General features: G+C 32.0%; 2 protein-coding genes across 2 annotated transcripts; one reads left to right on the top strand and one right to left on the bottom strand.

The window, feature by feature from the left end:
* Positions 1-257: 257 nt before the first annotated feature.
* Positions 258-2,289, bottom strand: LOC113716695 (small ribosomal subunit protein uS5x-like). Its single transcript, XM_027241090.2, has 2 exons — positions 1,522-2,289; positions 258-593 (listed from the first exon to the last, which is right to left on the bottom strand). The coding sequence occupies exons 1-2, from the start codon at positions 2,188-2,190 to the stop codon at positions 423-425; spliced, it is 840 nt and encodes a 279-aa protein (XP_027096891.1). The 5' UTR covers positions 2,191-2,289; the 3' UTR covers positions 258-422.
* A 17,901-nt stretch (positions 2,290-20,190) lies between these two features.
* On the top strand, positions 20,191-22,605 carry LOC113715728 (nascent polypeptide-associated complex subunit beta-like). The gene is made up of 6 exons (XM_072070807.1): positions 20,191-20,328; positions 21,071-21,138; positions 21,584-21,732; positions 21,828-21,884; positions 22,111-22,149; positions 22,242-22,605. Exons 2-6 carry the CDS (start codon positions 21,071-21,073, stop codon positions 22,415-22,417), a joined length of 489 nt encoding a protein of 162 aa, XP_071926908.1. The 5' UTR covers positions 20,191-20,328; the 3' UTR covers positions 22,418-22,605.
* Positions 22,606-24,182: the final 1,577 nt, after the last annotated feature.

Raw genomic sequence — 24,182 nt, 5'->3', positions numbered from 1 at the left:
AAAGCATCTACAAGAATCAATTCAATGGAAGATTACTAAATTGGCATTAACGCAAGATCTTATTGGCTAAGAGACAGCCTGCACCGTCATATTTGCTGTGCAACAGGAAACTGCAAAGGAATGCAACAGTGGTAGAAGGAGAATCATCCTTGAGAAACGGATAACAGCAGAATATACCACCCCCTTCTGTGTACGCTCACTGGCCATGAACTTATGCACAGAACTCGTAATAATTAACTAAAAATGGACAAGCTGCATCACATAATTGATTCTGCAATCAACTCCAAAAGGACACCAAATTCAATGATGTGCTACAAATAAAACCATCAAGTATATCAAGAAACAGAACACCTTGGCAGTACTCAAAAGAAAGACCAAACGTCAAACAGTTTATCTAGTATTTCATAAACAACTAGCAAAACTTAGGCCTCAACCCTCTCAGGAGCAGAGTCCTCTATATAGGCAATTTTCGCAGTGGGCTTAGCTGACAGCAAATCGGTGAACTCTTGGTATGGAGACTTTGTGAAGCGAGTTTCTCTCCAGAAGTCGGGGGTTAGGAACCCATAAGTCTTCAACAGACATTCAAAAGTAGCCTGCAAAGAACAAAGGCATAAGCTACCCCATAATAAAATGAAAAAGAGAGACAAGGATGGTTAATAGGCAAAACAGAACATCGGATACAATCATACCAGAATTCCCCACTCAACCAACTCATACAATACAACAAAACCAAGCAAGAAACCCAACAAGCAATACATCACTTGACCATCCGCATCAGAATCAGACACTTTAAAAATCCAAAAACAATGGGAATAGAATATTCACCACCAAACGTATCCTTTTGTAAATCATAAAAAGTGATGGCCAATTCATTATTTACTAGTACAGAGACCCTTAAAACGCAGGCAGACCATGATTGAAAGGTAAGCAAGTAATATGTCCTTCCAAAATCCGGCATATTCCTACAAGAGAAATACACCGCGCTTCTTTTTTTCCAGGAAACTCAAAACCTTCTCAATATTCCATTTACATACGATTAAACCATGAACACAATTACGTACAACTAATCTTAAACATAGACTAGCAATACATCACATGACCATCCGCATCAGAATCACACACTTTAAAAATCCAAAAACAATGGGAACAGAATATTCACCACCAAACGTATCCTTTTGTAAATCATAAAAAGTGATGGCCAATTCATTATTTACTAGTACAGAGACCCTTAAAACGCAGGCAGACCATAATTGAAAGGTAAGCAAGTAATATGTCCTTCCAAAATCCGGCATACTCCTACAAGGAAAATACACCGCGCTTCATTTTTTCCAGGACAATCAAAACCTTCTCAATATTCCATTTACATACGATTAAACCATGAACACAATTACGTACAACTAATCTTAAACATAAATTAGTCAATTACCGAAATACGTATATCAATAGCAAAACCCAACACTAGTTAACAAATCTCAAACGAAATCACAAAAAGAATATACAGAAATAAAAAATTAGTCAAACCTTGACGAAGTTGCCGAGGGTTTTGGTAGATCCACGGGAAGAGGTAAAAACATCCTCAATACCAGCGAATTGGAGAACCTTCTTAGGAACCCTAGCAGCTACAATTCCAGCTCCCCTTGGCGCCGGAACCATTCTCACAGTAACAGACCCACATTTCCCGGTAACCTTACACGGCACAGTATGGGGCTTCCCGATCTTATTCCCCCAATATCCTCTCCTCACCGGAATCAAAGACAACTTAGCCAAAATAATAGCCCCACGAATCGCAGTCGCCACTTCCTTAGCACACTTGACACCCAATCCCACATGGCCGTTTCCGTCTCCGACCACTACAAAGGCCTTGAACCGGGTCCTCTGACCAGCCCGGGTCTGTTTCTGGACCGGCATGATCTTCATAACCTCATCCTTCAACGAAGGGCCGACCAGAGTATCAATGATTTGGTACTCCTTGATTGGGAGAGAGTGAAGATAGATTTGCTCCAATGAGCGAATTTGGCCGTCCTTCACCAGACGGCCGAGCTTCGTGACGGGGACCCATTTCTCCTCCTCCGTTTCACGGCGGCCTCCTCTGCGGCCACCGCGTCCGCGGCCGCCTCTTCCTCCTCTGTCTCCTCGGCCACCGAAGCCTCTGCCGAAGCCGCCGCGGTCTCCTGCGCCTCTCTCAGCCATGGCTTTCTTCTAGGGTGAGTGATTTTGCTGTCGCCGATTAGGTTTAGGGCTTTGAGCTCTGGAGTGAAAATGGGAAATAGACTCTTAGGAGAATGAGAAGAAGAGGCTTTATATATTTGGGGAAGGATTAGGGTTCGGAGATGAGGGCTATTTGGTTACGTAGATTAGTTGGGCGGGCCTGACCGGATTAAGTCTCAAAGGAAGTATTCGATGGGCTTAGACCACGGGCCTACTTTTGGTTTTCACCTGGGCCATAAATGGCCACCCTTTTTTTTAAATGTTTAATTTCTGCAAAGCAGCCTAAATGGCCATTGAGCAGGTTGATGAAATTGCGTGGATTGTTAATGGGTTTACCGTAATTGGAGACACCTCAAAGTGGCCCAATTTATCAGTGGGTCAAATTTGAGTCGGTGATGTTTGGATTTACTCAAACCCATAAACCTAAAATCTGAAAATTCCTTATGCTATATAAGAATAAGCTGTGGTTTTGAATTTCAACCGCACGAATAAAAATATTTTAAAAATATAAAATGATGTGTAGTTTTTTAAAAGGAAAAATTATTCAAGACGTCCCTCACATTTTATAAAATAACTTTTTTTGTCCCTTACTTTTAAAAATATAATTTTACGTCCCTTACAAATTCACATTGATCAAATTTGATCCCTACTTAAGTTTCTAACTAGTTTTTGGTCGGAATTCACCACGTGCCTTGCACGTGATCATATTTTAAGGGCAAAATTATCAAATCAGATTTTATATAATTCGATTCATAATCCCTCACATTTCATAAAATAATTTTTTTCGTCCCTTACATTTCACAAAATGAATTTTTTCATCTTTCACATTTTTCAAAATGAATTTTTCATTCTTTATTGATCATGTGTGTGAATAATTTTTTTTTAAATCCATATAAATATCTATTTGATTTCACATACCTGAACAGTACGAATAGCATGTGAAATCAAATAGAGATATATTACATACTATTCATACTGCTCAAGTGAAATCAAATAGATATATATATATATGGGTTTTAAAAAATTGCTAGTTTTTCCCTTATATTCATTTTATTTTACTCGAAATTTGAAAATAAAGAAGACATTTAATCCTAAATATTATCGAGTGTTTATATCGAATTAAATTTGGATAGGAAAAGTAGACAAAAGAAAAGTATGACAAAAAGATATAAGTGGTTGGCACTTTTAAATTTTAAAACAATCACAGGGCAAGTAATTCAATTGTTGGTCTTAAAAGTGCCGAATGAAAATTTCAGATTTAAACTGAAATTTGTTAGTACAATTATAGAATTCGAGTTAGGATCCATTAATTAGATGATCTTATTATACAATTCAATAAATAAATTATTACCAAAAGAGAAGGTCGCAAATATTGAATAGATTCAAATGGTGAAATCATATAAATATATACATGAGTTTCAAACAAAATTATTAGTTTTAAACCCCTATATATATGTATCTATTGAATAGCATGTGTATAACTATGATTAGTATGTTTAGATTAAATCCAATAGAGATAAATTACATGTTATTCATACTGTTCAGATAAAATCAAATAGACATATATATGGATTTAAAGAAAAAAATTATTCATACACATGATCAATGAGGGATGAAAAAATTCATTTTGAAAAATATGAGAGATAGAAACATTCATTTTTTGAAATGTGAGGAACAAAACAATTCATTTTGTAAAATGTTAGGGACGGAAAAATTCATTTTGTGAAATGTGAGGACTATGAATCAAATTATATAAAAATTTGATTTGACAATTTTACCCTTAAAAAATGATCACATGCAAGTCACGTGGTGGATTTCGACCAAAAACTAGTCAGAAACTTAAGTAGGAACCAAATTTGATCAATGTGAATTTGTAAAGGACGTAAAATTACACTTTTAAAAGTGAGGGACGAAAAAAGTCATCTTATAAAATATGAGGGACATTTTAAACGATTTTCCCTTCTTAAAATTTTTGATACAATTAATGGCAACATATTTTTGGATATATTTACGGAAATGTCCTCATGTTTGTACATTTAAAACTTTTATTTATGGAGATATTTGGGTATTGCTGGAATGTGGAATTATTTTACAATCTTTTTGTATCAGGTACAACTTATATAAGTTTATGTGTTAGTGTAATTATTGAAATGGTGTTATAGACGCATTTAATTGAAGTGTGGCTATTGTTGTACAATTAATTCCTTATAATATAACCCCAACTACCTCCAACCTAATCAATAAACTTCAACTAATCAAAATTCTTTCTTTTGGTCTCCCATAACCTACAATCAATTGAATTAATTATTGTCTAAGTAACAAATGTTTCTAATTATTTAAACATTCATCCATTTTGCTTCTTGCTCTTCCATTTTTCCCCAACATTGACGAATGTAGGATATTTCTTCTTCCTAACCTTAAATTGCGCCAGCTATGTATACCACTCTATAAAACTTTTCCCCCCCCATTCTATAAAACTAAGATCAGTTTCCTGCCTTTTCCAATTTTGTTCTAAAATCATATATTTCTTTGTGTTTCTTACAAGGGTGAAAAAGTCAATTGGGAAGAAAGATGTAAAGATAAAATTAATGCAAATTATTATGAAACTTATGTTGGATGATCATTACTACAATCACAGCCAACTTGTTCCAATTCTTCTTCTTTATTTCCGATTTAATTGTGTCAAAGTTGTGAAGCTTATAAATTAGAATTTTGCTGATTTAACTACTCCCTTTAGTTTAGTACAACCTTCCAAAGAGGTATTTTCTGTTCCACCAATTTTTCATTTGCTTGCTTTCACAAAACTCTATCTATGATTGTTTTCCACTAGCATAATTTCAACATTCCTATGGAAAATTTGAAAGGAAAATTTGAAATATATAGTGAATGTTTGATCATCATTGCAGGGTTAGTAGTGAAATACCACATCTGCAAGCAAATATTGGGAAATATCATTAACCACTTTCTATTTATGGCTTCCAACTCCAATCATGTGTGCAATTTCTTCTCATTTTAGCTTCATGATGGGTTTGTTCTACCAAACAAGCTCTTTTTCACATGAGGGTGTTTTTCTATTGTATTTCACCATTATGATTGAGATGTGCTATCAAAGAAAAAACAAATTTTCACATTGTCCTATAGTGTGAATCTTTCAAGAGAGTGTGAATGGCATTCTCTTTAGGGCTAAATTGTGACAACAGGTCACTTATTCCTTTCAAGAATGCTTTATGAAATAGATACCTTGAGCTCCCAATACTCATGTTTATTTGTCCAATGCAACAAATTTGGTGCCCTCATTACTGGTTGCTTTAAAAGAGGCAAAAGTGCAATAATTATCCTCAATAAGTTCTACAAGCCAGTTCTTAATTTCAATTTATTAGTTCTCAATGGATTTCCATCAATATGAACCTATAAATTTATTTCCTTCTAAAAATCCTACTTTTGGATCATGTTATATTTTGTTTTCCTATTGATCAAAACAATTATAAATTCGATGCTCCAATCCACATCATGCTTGATGGATTGCTTGATGAGACCAAAAATATATTAGGCATCAACTTGCTTGGATTTTGGATTCTATGTGCACAAAAACTTAGGGACTTCATCGATCATAGTTAGGATGGATTGTCCAATACTTCTAAATTATTTGTGTGATGCTTTTGAGCTTTCCATAATATATTTATAAGGTTAACTCTTTCTTTTTGAGTGTCAGGTTTGTCAAAATTGATGTGGATGAGACAAAACTAGCTAAGAATAAAGCTAAGTGTTAAACCTTTTTAATGTTGCAATGAACTGTAGTACAAGGATGGGAATTATCTATTTGACATAAAAAAAAAAGTTTTTGCTATCATTTGTTATGTTGATGTTGAATAATAAAAAGTAATATATTATAACTTCAACTTTGGATGTTTTCTTATTATGTTATTCACTTTGTTTTTTTTTTTACATTTCCTTCTATGTTCTTGATTAACATATGTAGAAGAAATACTATGTGCACTTAAAAATTAACTTTATTTTTGTGTAGGGTGTGAAAGGATTTGTTTATGGGTAATTCTACTTCAACTAATATGATACATACTTTATATATATGTTTTTTTTAATAACTTGTATCTACAATACTTTCTGTTTTCTCAATCTTATTGTGTTTTTCTTGAAAATTATGTAAAAAATTTTAAATAGAGGCACTCAACACCCTCGCATTGCGTGAGCTTTCATCCCCTAGTGTTTTTAAATACGAAATGGTTACAGAACCGGTAGAATGTCCAGCTATCAATTTTTCCAGTTCAACCCATTTCACTGTCTAGGTAACCGACTTTTTTATTTATTAATTTTTTTGATAGAAAGAGGAGGAATTTTATGTCCAACTAACTATTAGACCCTAATAATTCATCTAGAATCAATAGAAAAGTTTACGTAGATATATAAGGATTTCACTTTGCTAATTCATATGGTAAGTGGAATTCACTTGGCATGTTAAATGAAATCGAGTAAGACTCTTATATCCACATGGAGCTTTTTCATTAGTTTGAGGACAACTACTAGGCATATTTAGTAGTTGCTCCAAACCGATATATAATTTTCCAAACTTTTGTGCCTGTGGTTGAAAGAAATTAATAATTAATATCGAATGTTTTGTAGTATAGGAATTGAAATATGACAATTTTACCATATGATATTCAATAGAAAAATCAGCTACATCGGGGACTTTAACAACTTCTTTAGCGGAATATGGCTTATTTTAGGAAAGGGAAAATCGTTCAAAACGTCTCTCACATTTTGTAAAATGACTTTTTTCGTCCCTTACTTTTAAAAGTATACTTTTACGCCCCTTACAAATTCACATTGGTTAAATTTGGTCCCTATCTAGATTTTCGACTAGTTTTTTGCCGGAATTCATCACATGCCTTGCACGTGATCATTTTTTGTGGATAAAATTGTCAAATCAAAATTTACATAATCCATCTATAATCCCTTTACATTTCACAAAATGAATCATTTCGTCCCTTACATTTCACAAAATAAATTTTTTCATCCCTCAGATTTCTCAAAATGAATTTTTTTATCTCTCATTGACCATGTGTACGAATAATTTTTATTTTTTAAATTCATGAATATATCTATTTGATTTCATCTAAATAGTACAAATAATATGTAATATATCTCTATTTGATTTCACCTAAACAGATCGATATATACATGGGTTTAAATCTAAGAATTTTGTTTTAAACCTATATATATATATATATATATATGTGTGATTTCACCATATGAATCTATTCAATATTTGTAGTCTTTTCTATTTTAGTAATAATTCATTTATTGAGTTGTTTAATAAGAGTATCTAATTAATCGGTGTTAATTTGAATTCTATACTCATGCTAACAAATTGCAGTTTAAATCTAAAATTTTTACTCGCTACCTTTAAGACCAATAGTTGAATTTCTTACCTTATGATTATTTTAAAATTTGAAAGTGTACTTACTTCTTTTTGTCATACTTTTCCTTTGTTTATTTTTTCTGTCTAAATTTAATTCGATATAAATACTTGATAATGTTTAAAATTAAATGTTTTCTTTGTTTTCAATATTCGAGTAAAAGGAATGAACATGAGTGAAAAACTAACAATTTTTTTAAACCCCTATATATATCTATTTTAATTTCACATAAACAGTAAGTTTAGGCAAAAATTAAATAAAGATATATTACATGCTATTCATATTGTCCAAGTGAGATCAAATAGATATATAAATTAGTTTTAAAAAAAGTTATTCATACACATGAACAATGAGAAATGAAAAAATTTATTTTGTAAAATATGAGGGATGAAAAAATTGATTTTGTGAAATGTGAGGGACAAAAAAATTGATTTTGTGAAATATGAGAGACTATAGATTGAATTATGTAAATTTTAATTTGACAATTTTGCTCTTTAAAAATGATCATGTGCAAGGCACGTGGTGGATTCCGACAAAAAACTTCTCGGAAACCTAGATAGGGATTAAATTTAATCAATATGAATTTGTAAGAAACGTAAAAGTATACTTTTAAAAGTAAAGAACGAAAAAAGTCATTTTACAAAATGTGAGGGATATTTTGAACGATTTTCCCTTTAGGAAAATTAGAATAAAAATTGGGGTTTGCAAAGTTAATTTAAATCTTTGAAATATCATGACAAATAATAGCAATGCAATTAGACTTTCACATTCCCATCTCTGTGAATGATTAGTAAAGCTTGATTCATTTTCACAAACAATATTCATTGTCGACTCTTGCATATGAAGACCATTCATTGGATTTTCTATTGTATATAGCACACCAATGCATGCATATCCAACATACAAAAATAATAAAACTAAAGGAAATAAAGTATGATTGATCTCCTAACCATTTTGTATATGAATTGTTTGTCACTTGCAGCCTGATATTCTACAAATTATGGACAGCCAACTCAGTTAAAGTATGGATTGCCAACTCATTAAAAAAAATTCAAGAACCACTTAAATCTTAAAAGCATTGTTCATTGGGATAAATTTGCAATCCTCCCTTGAAGTTTCTAGCAATTCACGAAACTACTCTCTAATTTTAAAATCACAAAAACCCTCCCTATTTTTATTATTTAGGCTACACAATAAATCTAATAGGCCAAAGGTTTGTTTTTTTCCCAGCCACTCTTAAATACCCTTTATCTGATTTGCAACAACCTTCTTACAATCCAATCTAGTTTCCAAAAGTCGAAAACCTTTGTGTCCCTAAACTCGTGATCTATAAGAGCACCTAATTTTATCACTCCATGATCAATCAAAATCACTTAAAAATAAAAAAAAAGAAAGAAATCAAAAGAAAAAAATAACAAAATTATTACATCATTTATACCATAGGGAACGGGAGGGAAACAAGAAAAGGGAAAAGGGAACAAAAAATGGAGCAAAGCCCACTAGGTTAGGAGACTCATTAATAAGAGGTACAAAATTTTATTTCGATAAGGTTAGAAAAAAATTAAACTTTAGATTGCAAAATCATAGTTACTTTTTTTGATATGCCATGTTTGGAATATTTCTACTTTTAAGGACCGAATTTAACTAATAAAAAAACTTTTTTTTAGATTCAATCCAACCAAAAGACATTACTGGTATTTTGATGAATTAAACTAAATCAAAAAATTGAGGAAAAAAAGAATGGGGAGCTAAGACTCACTAGGAAGTTTAGGCTGAAAAAACATCTTCGAATATATATATATATATATATATATATGATAGTGGAGTTAACTTCTCTTAGAAGTTTGGCTTGCCTGAAGCAAAGACTTTATGGATTCTATTGCATCCTGTGTCACAATCTCCCGAGCACTTTTGAAGAAGTGGGCAGAATACCCATCAGGACCCCGGGCCTTGTTACTGCTAATGAAGTTATAACTTTCTCAATTTCCATGGGAAGGAGAAGGGACAAAACTCACAAAAGGCATATATCCTCCTGGGAAAAGATGAAATAGAAAATCCCTATAATCTCTGCTAGCAGCCCTCTCCAAAGTAGGGTCATACCAGAAAGATACTGGAAAAAGCAGATAGCCTCTTTTTTTTTTTTTCAAAGGTCAACTTCTATATATGTTGATACTTGATAGCCTCTTGACTAACAATTTTATGGTCATCTAATTTCCTTCCCTTGGCGTTGGCACATATAAACACATACGCGTGCGCACACATAACATATATATACACACAGTGTGTGCGTGTCTATATATATATATATATATATATATATATATATATATATATATATATATATATTAAAAGGTAATTTTAATGGTGTAATCAAATCTTTTTCTAATAAAATTTGTATTTCTTTGTCACAGTATTCAAACAACTCAAAATTCATTTGGATAGGTCTAAATTTAGTGGGAATATCTTTTTCATCAAATCTTGGGATGTATGGTAATTTAATTACATTTTTTTCCTTTCCTATAAAGCATTTGGTAAATTGGAACATATTTCCTTTTTAAATTTCTCTTGTAGTTATGTGATTTTATTTTGAATGCTTTTTTTTGAATTTTTTTCTTTACTTTTGTATATTTTATTTCTTCCTTTAAATAATTTATGTGTTTTGTTATGTTATAAACAAATTTTTCTTTTAATAAGTTTGAATAAAATTTACTTCTTTAACTAAAGGAGATAAGCCGCACACTAGAAGTATAAAGGATGAAGAATACTAGAATTAAATGAGAAAAAATAGGACAAAAATTAAATGATTGGACCCAAAAGTAGATATAAACGCTATATATAAAAGAAATCTTTCAAACTATTTCAAGCTTATTCAATAAAAATCTCTGAATGAACTATTTCTTTAAAAAAGAACCATGAAACCATTAGATTATTAAACAAAGAATCTATTTTATATCATTTTAAAAAATATAGATTTTTACATGTAGGAATGGTTCAAGGAGCAATAAAACCATTATATAGATTAGGTTTAGATTCTCTATACTATTATGTTTAAGGGATGCTAGACATGCGTCTTTTCAAAATTCTTTATTAGGATTTATAGAATTTAAGTTAGAAAATGGACCAGTTTATTTTAACTACTATCTAACCTTTCAAGTAGATTTAATTGATCCAAATATATTATTTGTTTTAACATTAAATGTACAAACTAAAAACACTTCAAAATTATTAGCTATAATTTATAGGGTAGCCTATAAATTAATGAAAACTATGATTAATTTGAAAGTTTTGAGTGTGCCAATGACAGGAAAAACCATGTTAATGGAAGCCAACTTAGAGCACTCAAATATTTTTATTCCAAAATGATTAACTTGGAATCCATTACTAGTGATGCTAAATGGAATTTAGAAAAAATTATTCCCTCAATGCCAATTAAAAAAAGTTAAACAATATATTTAATATTATATAATTTCCAGATGGGCCAGCAAAAATTTGAAGGAAAAATACCTTTACTACATCGAGAACTTCAACGTTTTCATTTGGACTAGCAGAAACATACCGTGCTTGCGCACGGTGAAGAATTTATGTAATGCCCACAATGAGCTGGTATAATGGTTAATAAAGTACTATAGTTGATATTTGCAGTACCATGTGTATGAATTTATGTGGTGTGGGAGAGATAATTATAAAGATGGCAAAAAGGATAAACTAACCACTATCTCAAACGACACCATCATCTCAATCAAGAATCCAGAGGTCCATCATGCAAAATGGTTTCATTTTTTTTTAAGGACAAAATGGTTTCGTTTGAAATCATTTTTTCGATGTAATATGAAATTTGGTAACCAATGGATTGCAATTATAAACAAACGATATGGAGAACCAGTCATTAATTAACAAAGGAAATAATTAAATTAGAATGTAGTAAACTTAATCTATTTGTCCGACCCCTAGTCTAACAGATATAGTAGGAAACAAATGTTAATAACCACTATTTATTACAATTAATATATTATTACAATTAACCCTTGTCTAAAGAACATTTTTATTACAATTAATATATTCGCACACTATTTGGCTTTCAATGGTTAAATATTTTTTCAGTATGGATATCATGTCGCAATAATAAGGCCATTTTTCAGCTTTCACCAGTTGAAAAAGCATTAACAATACTTGACTCAGTAAGTTGACTTTGTCATAGAAAAACAAATTGCATATAGTATAGAGTATAGAGTAAATGTACTAATACTTCTTATTTTTATAGTTATTCATTAACATGTAAAACAAAGATGATTAAGTATAGGTTATAACCTGATGAAAGACAAGTAAACGTCTCTTCATTGGATTTTGTAATAGAAACTTGTTCATGAGAAGCTTCTTTATGGTATACCATTGTGAAAAGCTGTTTTGCATCAGCCAGGAGAACTTGTACAGGTCTAATGTGTGCAAGGAACTTTTTTTATTTTAGCTCCTCATGCAGAACTTCAAGTGGTAACGCCATATTCTGCAACACACAAAACAAGAGAATATATATATATATATATAGACATATGTATTGATGCGTCATGGTGAGAGCAAACCTGATAATAATGCTTCATTGCTTCTTTTGCTGTGAATGTTAGTAGTTTCTCAGCTAAATCACCAAATAGTGTGGATGTGACTGTTCAGGTGTCATCAGAGAGATCAACATCAAATTTATACCTATTAAATATGTAAATTTAAATAAGGCACAATAGAGGAAAATAAATGATAATATAATAAGCAGCAGTAGCAGAAATGATAAGTAACTAATAAATGATTATTATACCTTGGTTCAGTCTTGTGTTTTTGTTTACAAGTTTTACATATGAACAAGACACCATAATCTGCAGACGTGGAACAGAAGCATTCTTCACACCCCATATACCAAAATTTCTGGAAGATGTGCTCAAATGAAAGTGATGCTTTCACCCACACATTCTAAAATGTAGTGAGCATACGAATTAGTGAAACTATTTATAGGCTGAAATGTAATGGAAAATTTGTAATCATGATAGTACCTTGTGTTTTGAACTGACATGTGATATATCAGTAATTTTTTGATCTGCCTGGAAAGAGATATCAGGATTGTAAAGATTGTAAGTTCTCTTTTCAACAATGTCTGCAGGGCATTTGGCATTTCTACTTGCCCTGTATATAGGATACCAAAATAGTCAGCCAAATAATTAAAATAGTAGTTTTATATGCAACCCAGATTGAAAATTATAAGAGTGAAACCAGTTCTTAAGTCCCTTTGGTTGTCAAACAAACAGATAAATTATAAAGTTTATAAGCAATGAATATTGAAAATTATAAGAACAGAACCAATTCTTTAGTTCCCTTGCTTCTTGGACCGGTGGATTTACAAGGACTGCTGAATCAAACCAGGTAGAAAGAGCCACTCCTATGCAAAAGAAGAGGGGAAACAATATGTGATTCGCAAAACGTACAAATAGAAAAAGGTTAGATGTTAAAAAAATGCAAGTGTCAACTGTTATACTTACCATTATAATTTTGAACTTTTAACCTTCTTCCAATAAGAACAGGATAGCTCTGAATGTCTGAAATAATCTTGGAGCATTCATTATCAATAAAAGCATTCCACACGGATAGCATAATTGTCTGCAATCTGACATAGTTTGAACAGTTCGACACTTTATAATTTTTTGGAAAAAGGCTATAATTTGTAATAGCAGTTACTCCTCATTAACAATGACAAGCTTCTAGACTTGTGATTCCTTTGAATTTTCGTGACAATTTTTTCATCCAATGCAGCAATGACAATTCCCATAATATCTAGTGAGAGCAATTTTAAAAATAAGCATAATAGCATATAAAAAGTAAGGTAAACCAATTATGCTTGAGAAGAAAGATATTCACCAACAGAAATGTCCTTTCGATCCATATACTGTGCCAAGTCTTTAAACTTGGTAAATGCAAACTTTGCAACTATAACATCCTCTTCATCCACAATCTCTTAAATAATTGTTCGACTGGTGATTATCCATTGCTTTGTTAGGTCAGTGGTTCTGAAGTCATCAGGGATCTTTTTCACCTGAGCATTAGAGATGAGGTACTTTTTGTAAACCTCTATTCTAGGGCTCATTATAGGAATATCAACATTAAAGATGATTCCTTCAACCTTTGAGCCCTGAAAAATAATTATTACGATGGTGGACAAATGAGTACTATTTATATCTCTATGTATAGCAGATACAATTTTGAATATAAAAAAGTTTAATCGAAATAAATACCTCAGAATCAATGAAGATAAATTTTTGTTTCTTGGTTGGTGTGCTAATTGATGAAGTAACTTGCTATTTCTCTTAGACAGTGACTTTTGCTGTCCACTTCTCTATTTTGACTTCAACCTCATTGATCGGCAATAGAGCGGCCATCCTATACTCATTAGCAATAACAAAAATATACAAGTAAGAAATTTCAGTTTGCAAGGCAAAATAAAACTATAAATTTGAGAACAAGATATAACAATATTTAAAGGTCAAGATACCTATGCAGAGTGCGAATGATCAATTAGATAACTGTAATATTTCAACAAACACATCAGTTTTTACTTCAGCAAATTTCCTGGAAGTATGAGAACTTTAACTGCATTAGCAATTTTTGCTCTAGAGAGTGCAACGTATAATTGTCCATGAGAAAATATGGGTTCCTTTAGATATAAACCAATATAGTCAAGAGTCTGACCTTGAGCCTTGTTAATTGTCATTGCAAAACAATGGTGAACTGGAAATTGTGTTCTGACGAAGGGAATGCCATGAGACACCAATGCAATGAAAATGAAAACGATAGAGCAAAGAGAATCATAAAACAATAAAAATGCAAGATAAAAAATAATAACAACAATGACAAGTAGAAAAAAGTAATAAACATGGGAAGTAGAAGAATATTATAAACAAAATAATCCTAAGGAAAAAATTATAAATATTACAAGAAAAAGGAGAGGGAAAATAAAGCATTACTTACAATAGATGTAACAGCAGACACCAAAAAATAGCAATAACAGTTTTCAAAGAAAGATCCACAACGAAATAGAGGGAAGGAAGAGCTCGAGGAAGAAGAAGCGGAAGCAGTACATAAAACAAAGCAAAAGAAGAAAAGCAGGCTGAAATATAAGGGAAAGAAATTTAAATGATTACCTGACTTTTGTTCTGTGCATGAAAACTCGGGAAAGCAAGTTCAAAGATGTGCAAATCTCGCATGGAGACAGCAGCATTTAATGAATTACAGATTGCGCGTGGTGGGAGGTTTAATCTGCCGACTAATAGCTATAGTAGCAACCATGTAAAATTACAAAAGAAACATTTGCAGAACATTACGTGCGGAGCCTGTGAAGGATACATGCAAAGTAATTATAGACACAGTAAGAGGTGTAATGGAAATGCAAAGACAATCCTATATCATGTGGCCTGAACCTAAACGGAAGACTGCTAATGAATGAACGGCTGATGATAGTAGAAGTAATGAATGATTGGAATAGAAGTTAAATGCAATGATTGGTTGGGATCTTTAAAGAGGCTAAAATTTAAAAGCACAAAAAAAAAAAAAGGAAAGGCCACAGTATATGAACTTTGTATGCATTATTTAGATTAATCAAGAGAAAAATACGAAAAAATACATATGCACACAGAACATGCGAAATAAATATCCAATAATAAGAAATAGACTCAGCTGGTTCATTATATATATATTTGTTACCTTTACTATGATAAAATTAATTATCGCAAAAGGGTCTGTAAAAAAAGTTTTGGAGACTTGCCAGCACTTGCTCTTTTTTTTTATATCAATTTATTGACAAAATCAATAAAAAAATGAGGAAATATAAACATAACGAACAAAATATCATTATAAAAAAAATGCTACATACATTGTATATATTATTATCATGATTGGGAAAAAAGGAGCCAAACCAAAATGAAATTAAAGAAATCTAGTACAAGAGAATACTCGGAAGAAAATAGGGAAAAAAACAAATACCGTAAGCACAATAACTTGAGCACACAATTGCATATTCCATTATTAGAATAATATAGAATTATTTAAAGGAAAAATTATAGGATTGGATTCCAAAAAAAGGCCATGTCCACTCATTTTAAAAAATGGAACGCCCTATTGTTCATTTCTGATAAGATTAGATCAGATGAAAAAAATTTTGCTGCTTTATCATATCATTAATTCATCATTGATTAAGTAGCAATAATAAATAATAAAAATATATAATATATAATAAATAAAGAAAAAAGGGAGAAAGCAAAGCATGGGAGAAAAAATCGAATACTGAGTTTTTGAACTGTAAAAAAGAAGAAAAAATTATGACAAAACGGTTTATAAAAAAGATTGGAACGATTTTTTAATTGTCATTGGAACAATACAATCCTACATCATGTGGGCTGAACCTAAACGACAAGACTACTAATGAAAGAACGGCTGATGACGCGGCTGATGACAGTAGAAGTAATGAATGACTAGAATAGAAGTTAAATGCAATAATTGGGATCTTTAAAGAGGCTAAAATTTAAATGCATAAAAAAAGGAAAGGCCACAACATATGAACTTTGTATGTATTATTTAGATTAATTAATCAAGAGAAAAATACAAAAAAATACATATGCACACGGAACGTGCGAAAAAATAAATATCTAATAATAAGAAATAGACTCAGCTGGCTCATTACATATATTTTTGTTACCTTTACTATGATAATAAAATTAATTATCACAAAAGGGTCTGTAAAAAAAGTTTTGGAGACTCACCAGCATTTGTTTTTTTTTATTATATCAATTTATTGACAAAATCAATAAAAAATAAGGAAAATATAAATACAACAAACAAAATATAATTACAAATATAAAATGCTACATATATTGTATACATTATTATCATGATTGGGAAAAAAAGCAGCCAAACCAAAACGGAATTAAAAAAAATCTAATAATAAGAAATAGACTCAGCTGGCTCATTACATATATTTTTGTTACCTTTACTATGATAATAAAATTAATTATCACAAAAGGGTCTGTAAAAAAAGTTTTGGAGACTCACCAGCATTTGTTTTTTTTTATTATATCAATTTATTGACAAAATCAATAAAAAATAAGGAAAATATAAATACAACAAACAAAATATAATTACAAATATAAAATGCTACATATATTGTATACATTATTATCATGATTGGGAAAAAAAGCAGCCAAACCAAAACAGAATTAAAAAAATTTATTACAATAGAATACCCAGAAGAAAATAGGGAAAAAAAAAATACCGTAAGCACAATAACTTGAGCACACAATTGCATATTCGATTATTAGAATGATAATATAATAATAAATATAAATAATATATAATATAGAATTATTTAAAGGGAAAAATCATAGGAATGGAATGATTTAAAGGAAAAATCATATATATATAATATTATAAAATAAAAAAAATAGCAAACTAACATATTATGGTGCAGGGGATGTGTGAATGATGATGAATGAAGGAGCAAAAAAGAAAAACAGCAACCAATTTAAGCGGTCCCTTCCAACGTAGGGGCACGTGATTTCCGCATGAGGAGGAGGACAAAGGACCAAAGACGAACAACCAATTTAAGTACCATTCCCACTTTATATAAAGTTCTTTAGTATACAATACTTTCAAAGTTAACAAAAGGTAACCTTAGAATGGGTAGATTTGAAAGACACTATTTCTAAACGAATTTACACACAAAACAGATGAAGAATCAGAATATTCACTGACTAATTCTCAAATGAACACTGATAATCAATTAAATGTAATTTCTCAAACATTTATCTTAGATAAACAATAATTACAACACTTATTTTCTAAACCTGAAAATAAAGAAAAATGACAATGGCACTTTGAGTAGTTTTCTAAAAAGAACTAAATTACTTTTAGAAAAGTTATTTTGAAAAATTATCAAAATTTATATTACATATAGACTTTTTCAAATGGTTTGAAATTTATTATCAAACTAATAATATAAATTATCCTTTTTTTTCAAACATCTATACTACCGATAGCTTCAAATACCTGGCAAACTAATTCAAGGTATCCTCATTTAGAAGTAGGGGTTTGCAAATATGAAAAATACCAAATTATTGACCGATTTCAAAATTAAATTTAGAAATTTGAAAATTGGTAAATCAGAATTTGGTCCGTAATTCGGACATTCGAAATTATAAATGTTCGAATTTGGTTCGAATATGATATTGAGAATTCTGAATTCTGAAGTTCCAAATTCGATTTCGTTGTTCGATGTTGTATATTTCATACACATACATATATATATATATATATATATATATATATATATTATACAATACAAATAATATAATAACAAAACATATAAAAATCCAAACCTTATCCTATCGTTTACCTGTTGTTCCTCTCTCACAATTCAACACAACCCCCTCTTCTTCATCTCTCTATCTCCAACATGAAGACAACTCAATCAGCCGTCTTTTCTTCCCTTTCACCGCTAGCTACTGTCTTTGCTCTCTCCTCCCTCCTTTAGTCTCTCTATATTTCAACAGAAGAAATTAGAATTAAATCACTAACCCTTAATCCTTTAGTCTCTCTATCAATGGTTATCTTATTAGCCATATCTCATTCTTATCACAACTGTTGCCTCTAAATTGTTTTTTCCTAATTATGGGACCTTAATTTTATGTTATCATAATTGATTGTAGATTGTGGTCTTGTGGTGACCATTTTAATGGTGTGGAGTGATATTGACGCTGCTCCATTCTATTTCTTTGTCTTCACATTTGAGTGTGGTTTTGTCAAATTCGCAAGTGTTCTAGTTTCGTCTGAATCTGGAGCTGTTCGAAAGTTTGAATTTTGTAGCAAAATTCTTGGATGTTGCAGGTTGGGAAATTTCAAAATTGAAATTCAGTTTTTGTTTGATTTGCTGGAGTACTGACCTTTTGGTCAAACTTTTTTGTGGCAAATTTAGTATTTTACCACTTTAAAAAATGAATGCAGAACAAAATGGAAATAAAAAATTTTCAATTCGAAGTTGAATTAGGCCAAAAAGTCCAAAAGGAAATTTACCAAAAATTTCGAATTCAAACTTCTGAATTATTAAATTCAATTTCGATGAAAACCCCTATTCAAAAGAAATTAAGATCCAGTATAGAAATCGAATGATTGTTGCTTCCCCTTTTAAAGCCTCCTCAGAAAAAAATGGAAAATCTAACTAATAGAGAGATTAATAAGTTTATTAAATAAAATAATTATACAAATAAATTATTTTATATCGTAGAAAACCAATGAGAAGATCTTGGTCCTGGGCTAGTTGCGCTAGAATGCATCAATATATATAGATACACACGCTTATGCTATGTGTGTCTCTATATACATACGTACACATAGATATACATACACATGTATACAGACATATATATATATATATATATATATATATATATATATATATATATATGAAAGTGGGCGGATGCTAAGATGAGAAGACCCCACTAAGAGAGGAGCCACGTTGGTCCCCATCTTTGGGACCGCTTAGATCTCACAAATGAATTGAAAGTTTGATTTACATTAAATTTCACCCAAATCATCACATCTATCCTCTCAAGGAACGGTTTGGTTTCAAACTCCAGTTCGAACAAGAGGAATGTGTCGTGCTAATGTGCCTTGGATGCACATACATGTACATATGTACATATATGCATATATACATATATATATATACAAATATACACACATATATCCATACATATATACACAGAAACATATATATATATATATATATATACACATATATATTGATATTCGTTATTTGACATGGGATGGCAGTAGTACTTAATAGTTATTCAATTTATTACTTTTAACCTACCAAGTATTATAGAGGATTTTTTGCTCTTAATCTCTAATAGATCTGTATATCACTACTAAGAAATCATTCAGAGTAAAAGATGATTTGTAAAACTAACATTTAAGGAAGCAAATAAATTTAGGTTTGCAAAATCTTTAAATTAGCATAATTCAAATTTATGCACTAAATTACGTTCCCACAAAATTGGGAAAAATTTCTAAAAAGAAGTAGGACACTAATATTGATTTTTTTTTGGAGTGAGAAACTAAAAAACTCATTGGATTTTACCTCTACATGAATTTTTTTGAGCCATATCTATACATGAAATTTGTATATTGCATTTCGTATACAAGTATCTAACCTCACACGTTACATAAACTTATAGGCTTGTATTAAAGATCAAAAGTTAGAAAGGACATTGTATAGAAATTAAACCCCAATTCACACTCTAAGACAGTGAACTTAGGTAGATTAGTCGCAAGCCCCAATCTTAGGATTGGGCCGTAAATTTCCATCCCAGTGAATTTTGATAATGAAAAAGCCCAATTTCACCTCAGAATTCAGAAGATTAAACTAGTAAAACATTATATCCCCGTCTTAATTTTTTTTTAAAATAGACGTAGAATAATGGAAAATCCGACCCGACCCAAACCCGGAATGCCTTCAAATAAATTACCGTACCTTGACTAGGGTTTTCGCTCACTCGTTATCCATTCCCCCGCTTTCTTTCCCCGATACCTCCTCCTTGTCTCGCTCTTCCCGACTCTCTCTCTTTCACTCGCTATCTCATTCCCACCCACGCCAGTCTCTAAGGTGAATTTCTTCAGCCCTTAGCTATTCGCATGCTTCTTGGTGTAGTACTTCTGTGGATTATCTACTTTTTTTCTTGCATTTTTCCATTTTTTTCCTTCCCTCCTGGGCTGCTGCTTTTGATTAATTTTTGTATGTAAGTTGTTTTTGGTTGTTTTGTTGGCTTTGTTGGTAGATCCGATTCTTTGCTTGTTTAAGTGAAATGGGTTCTTCTTATTTTGGTTTTGTTTTTCTTGGTCATGTTTATGTAGAAATTAGGGTTTTTGGATAATTTGAATCTAGGGTTTTGAGAAAATTTAGGGCTTTCTTTATTCATTTTGTTGTCTTTGGGAGTTCTGGTTCTTTCCTTATATTTTGGTGTATTAGATTTTTTTTTTTAAATTTTGTTGTTAATTACTGAGGAGTGGTTGTTTTTTCAGTTTTGTCTTTTTGAGTTTTTGAATTCCTTCTTTATTGTTAAGTTTTCTCTTAGTGCAGTGATCCAACTATAATTACTAGAGTTTATGGTGACTTTTAAGTTGTCTTTTAGTTCAACTACTTGCTAGCGGATGATTTGTTGTCTGGAAAATGAGAATAATTTAGTTATTGCAGATAAGCTGTAAATAAATGTTAAGTTATATGAGGTAATTTTGTTTGGGATAGTGCTTCTCGTGTGCTGATTTGGTCATTGTGTTCTGCTGTATTTGATACAAATCTTAGATAATAGGTTAGAAGTTGTGGCTGACCTTTTGTTAATATTTGATAGATGAATGTGGAGAAGCTAATGAAGATGGCTGGTGCAGTGCGCACTGGTGGGAAGGGTAGCATGAGAAGGTTTATTTCTTTCTGATGCCTTGTTAAAGTTCTGTCTGCCTTCGTACACACTTTACCAGACTAGGTAAAATTGTGCATTTAAATGGATAGAGGCGTAGCAACATGGTAATGTGCTGGGAAAGATAAAAGGATAAGCAGGGTTGGATGTTTGTCAGTAAATGTGGAAGGTCTATAATTTTTTCTTTGGTTGATTCTAACAATATTCTGTTGCCTTAGTTGGACCAACTTCCTTGCCTTCGAAAACCATTTTTGGGTTGTTTGAGGGCGAGAGCGAGATGACATGGTAGGAAGTATTGTCAGAAAGAGGAATGTTTCTATTGTAGGTCATTACTGAGCAATTTCGTCTAGGTCATTAGAAGTTAAACTTTTGTGTATATAGGCAGTTTTGGAGTTCAGTTAACTTTTAATTACTGATATGATAGTTGTCATACATTCTCTATTACAGAAAGAAGAAGGCAATTCACAAGACCACAACTACAGATGATAAAAGACTTCAAAGTACCTTGAAGAGGATAGGAGTGAATGCGATACCAGCAATTGAAGAGGTTAATATTTTCAAGGAAGATGTAGTGATCCAATTCATCAACCCCAAAGGTAACATCAGTCATTGTGTATTTTGTGTTTTTATTTTATGCCAAATCTTTAGAAATAATTTCTTTTAAGCCGATGTTGATTTCTTTACAATTCAGTTCAAGCCTCCATTGCTGCAAACACATGGGTTGTTAGTGGTTCTCCTCAGACTAAGAGTATGCTGTCTCTCTCTCTCGCTCTCTGTTAATCGATTTGGCTGTGTATCTCTTCAAGTTACTTGATTAATTCCGCTCTCCATATTTGGGTTAATAGCGTTATATGGGATATCTGAAGTGGTAGAAGTATTTACATGGGCTTGTGTTTAATCTCCAATTTGTATGGATGGTGGCTTTTGGGTTCCATCTAATATGTTTTACGTCTTCTTTTTTGTTTTTTTTCCAGAATTGCAAGACATTCTTCCCCAAATTATTCACCAATTAGGTACAGAGTTTGGTTGTTCAATTTCAGTAACTTGATTAATTGGTATTGTAAACAGGAGCAAATTAGTGAACCTATAAATGACTAAATTTCAGGTCCTGATAACTTGGAGAATTTGAAGAAACTGGCTGAGCAGTTCCAAAAGCAGGCACCTGGTGCTGCTGGTGCTGGTGCTGGTGCTACAACAGCACAAGAAGAGGATGATGATGAGGTGCCAGAACTTGTTGCTGGTGAGACCTTTGAAGCCGCTGCAGAGGAGGGTCATACTTAGAGTTTTTAAGTGAATTTTGTGCTTTCTTATATTTTCAATGTTGAGGCCTGTTTTGCGTTAGTTTGGTAGCTTGTTTGATGTTAACTATAACATACTACACAATGGTTACTCTTTAATCACCCTCTGAAAATGTTTTCATTGCTTTATATTATTTTGAGGATCAGGGGTGTAACCCTGGCAAAGCCAAATTGTTCTCCCTTTTTTGTTGCCCGAGTTTTTTCCCCTCGTTGTCAAATTGTTATAGCAACTTCAATAATATGTGGCCTTCGTCTGCATATTCTGGAAAGAGGTTAGCGGGCTAGGGAAGGTATTAACGTGCATTAAGTTTCTTTTATCATTAAACACCTAATTATTGTGCATGGGCCTCTACTATCGTTATGCCGAGCTGGTTTCAAGTTGCAATTTCTGGCATGGCACCTTGCATTAATTACAACAACATTTACACCATGTATTTGAGAGCAAAGGAAGCTCTGCCTGTTTGTCTTTATAAAATAAGTTGCTGCTACCGTTCCAATTTCAGTCTTTTGCGTTCTATTTTCATTGTTCAATTGGCATTTGCCAGCCCCAAGTTTCATATGGTTCAAGTAGGATTGAATTTTGACTTAATAAGTTTTGAAAAAAATGAATTGAGTCGAGTCGAGTTTTGACTTAATTGAATTAAGTCTTGGCTGAATTTTATCAAGCTTGAGTCGAGTTTGAGTAACTTGAGCCTATTTAAGGTTAAAAAATGAAAAATAATTATTTTATATTTTTTAAAAAAGGACAAAATGCTAATTTTTTTAATTAAAAATAAAATATTATGGATGTATATGTAATATCACTATTAAAATAAAAATAAAAATATATACATATAATTGAGTTGGTTCATGAGTCAATAAATTGAGTTTGTCTGTGCTCGAATTTGACCTCGGCTCGAGTTCGATGTCGATCGAGTTGAGTTTTAACTAAATTAACTCATGAGTGCTTGTAAATTGATTTGTTTACCGCTCTAGCTTGAAGTTATTGCAACAGTTCTTGGTAAAGGGGGAAACCTGAAGTGTTTCCTAGTACAGAACTTTATTTTAGTCCATCTCTGAGGTTTTTCTTACTACAGAAATGGTTGCCGTATTCTTCGAAAAGAAATCTATCGTGTCGCTGCTTTATCTTGGGACTATGGCTCATGATTCCAATTCAGATTAGGGAACCAAAATTGTGAAATCATCACATCATCTGGCTGGAGTGGCTTGCTTTCGGTAGCCTGCCATGGCCACTGGTCCAAATTGCTGGCGGTCAAGGAGAACGAGGGAAGGGGAAGCATGAAGTGCTCGCTCTTAAGAGAAGGGGTTTGGTCTTGTGACTGCACAAAGGAAAGATACTCGTCCCAGTGGCAATATTCTTTGGTGGCTGTCATTGCCACGTACCATGGCCAGATGCCAGTTACCTACCGTCATCTGCCTGCCAGTTAGATTCTGGCAAAATCTCAGCGAATGTCTCTAGAATCTGGCCAAGGCAATCGATGGCCAGTGCCACCGGCTTATTTGGGATGGGTTCAGTCGCACGTCTGCAATCGGGCTCTTGCAAAAGCCTATTCTAAGCTTAAAAATTTGAAGCCATAAAAAGACCGATGTAAACGATGCTATGTACATTTTCCATAATCCCATCAAAACCCACCCAACACTCTTTGACACGCCCATTTGCTTGCTCTCGGTTAGAGCCTTCGAGATGTGTTCCTCCGGAAGCAGCAACTAGGCATGGAGTATAATAGAGCTTCAAGGTGATGATTCTG

The sequence above is a fragment of the Coffea arabica genome, chromosome 11c (genome assembly GCF_036785885.1).
Source record: "Coffea arabica cultivar ET-39 chromosome 11c, Coffea Arabica ET-39 HiFi, whole genome shotgun sequence".
NCBI classification, from domain to species: Eukaryota; Viridiplantae; Streptophyta; class Magnoliopsida; order Gentianales; family Rubiaceae; genus Coffea; species Coffea arabica.
This window is presented reverse-complemented; position numbering and strand designations above follow the sequence as displayed.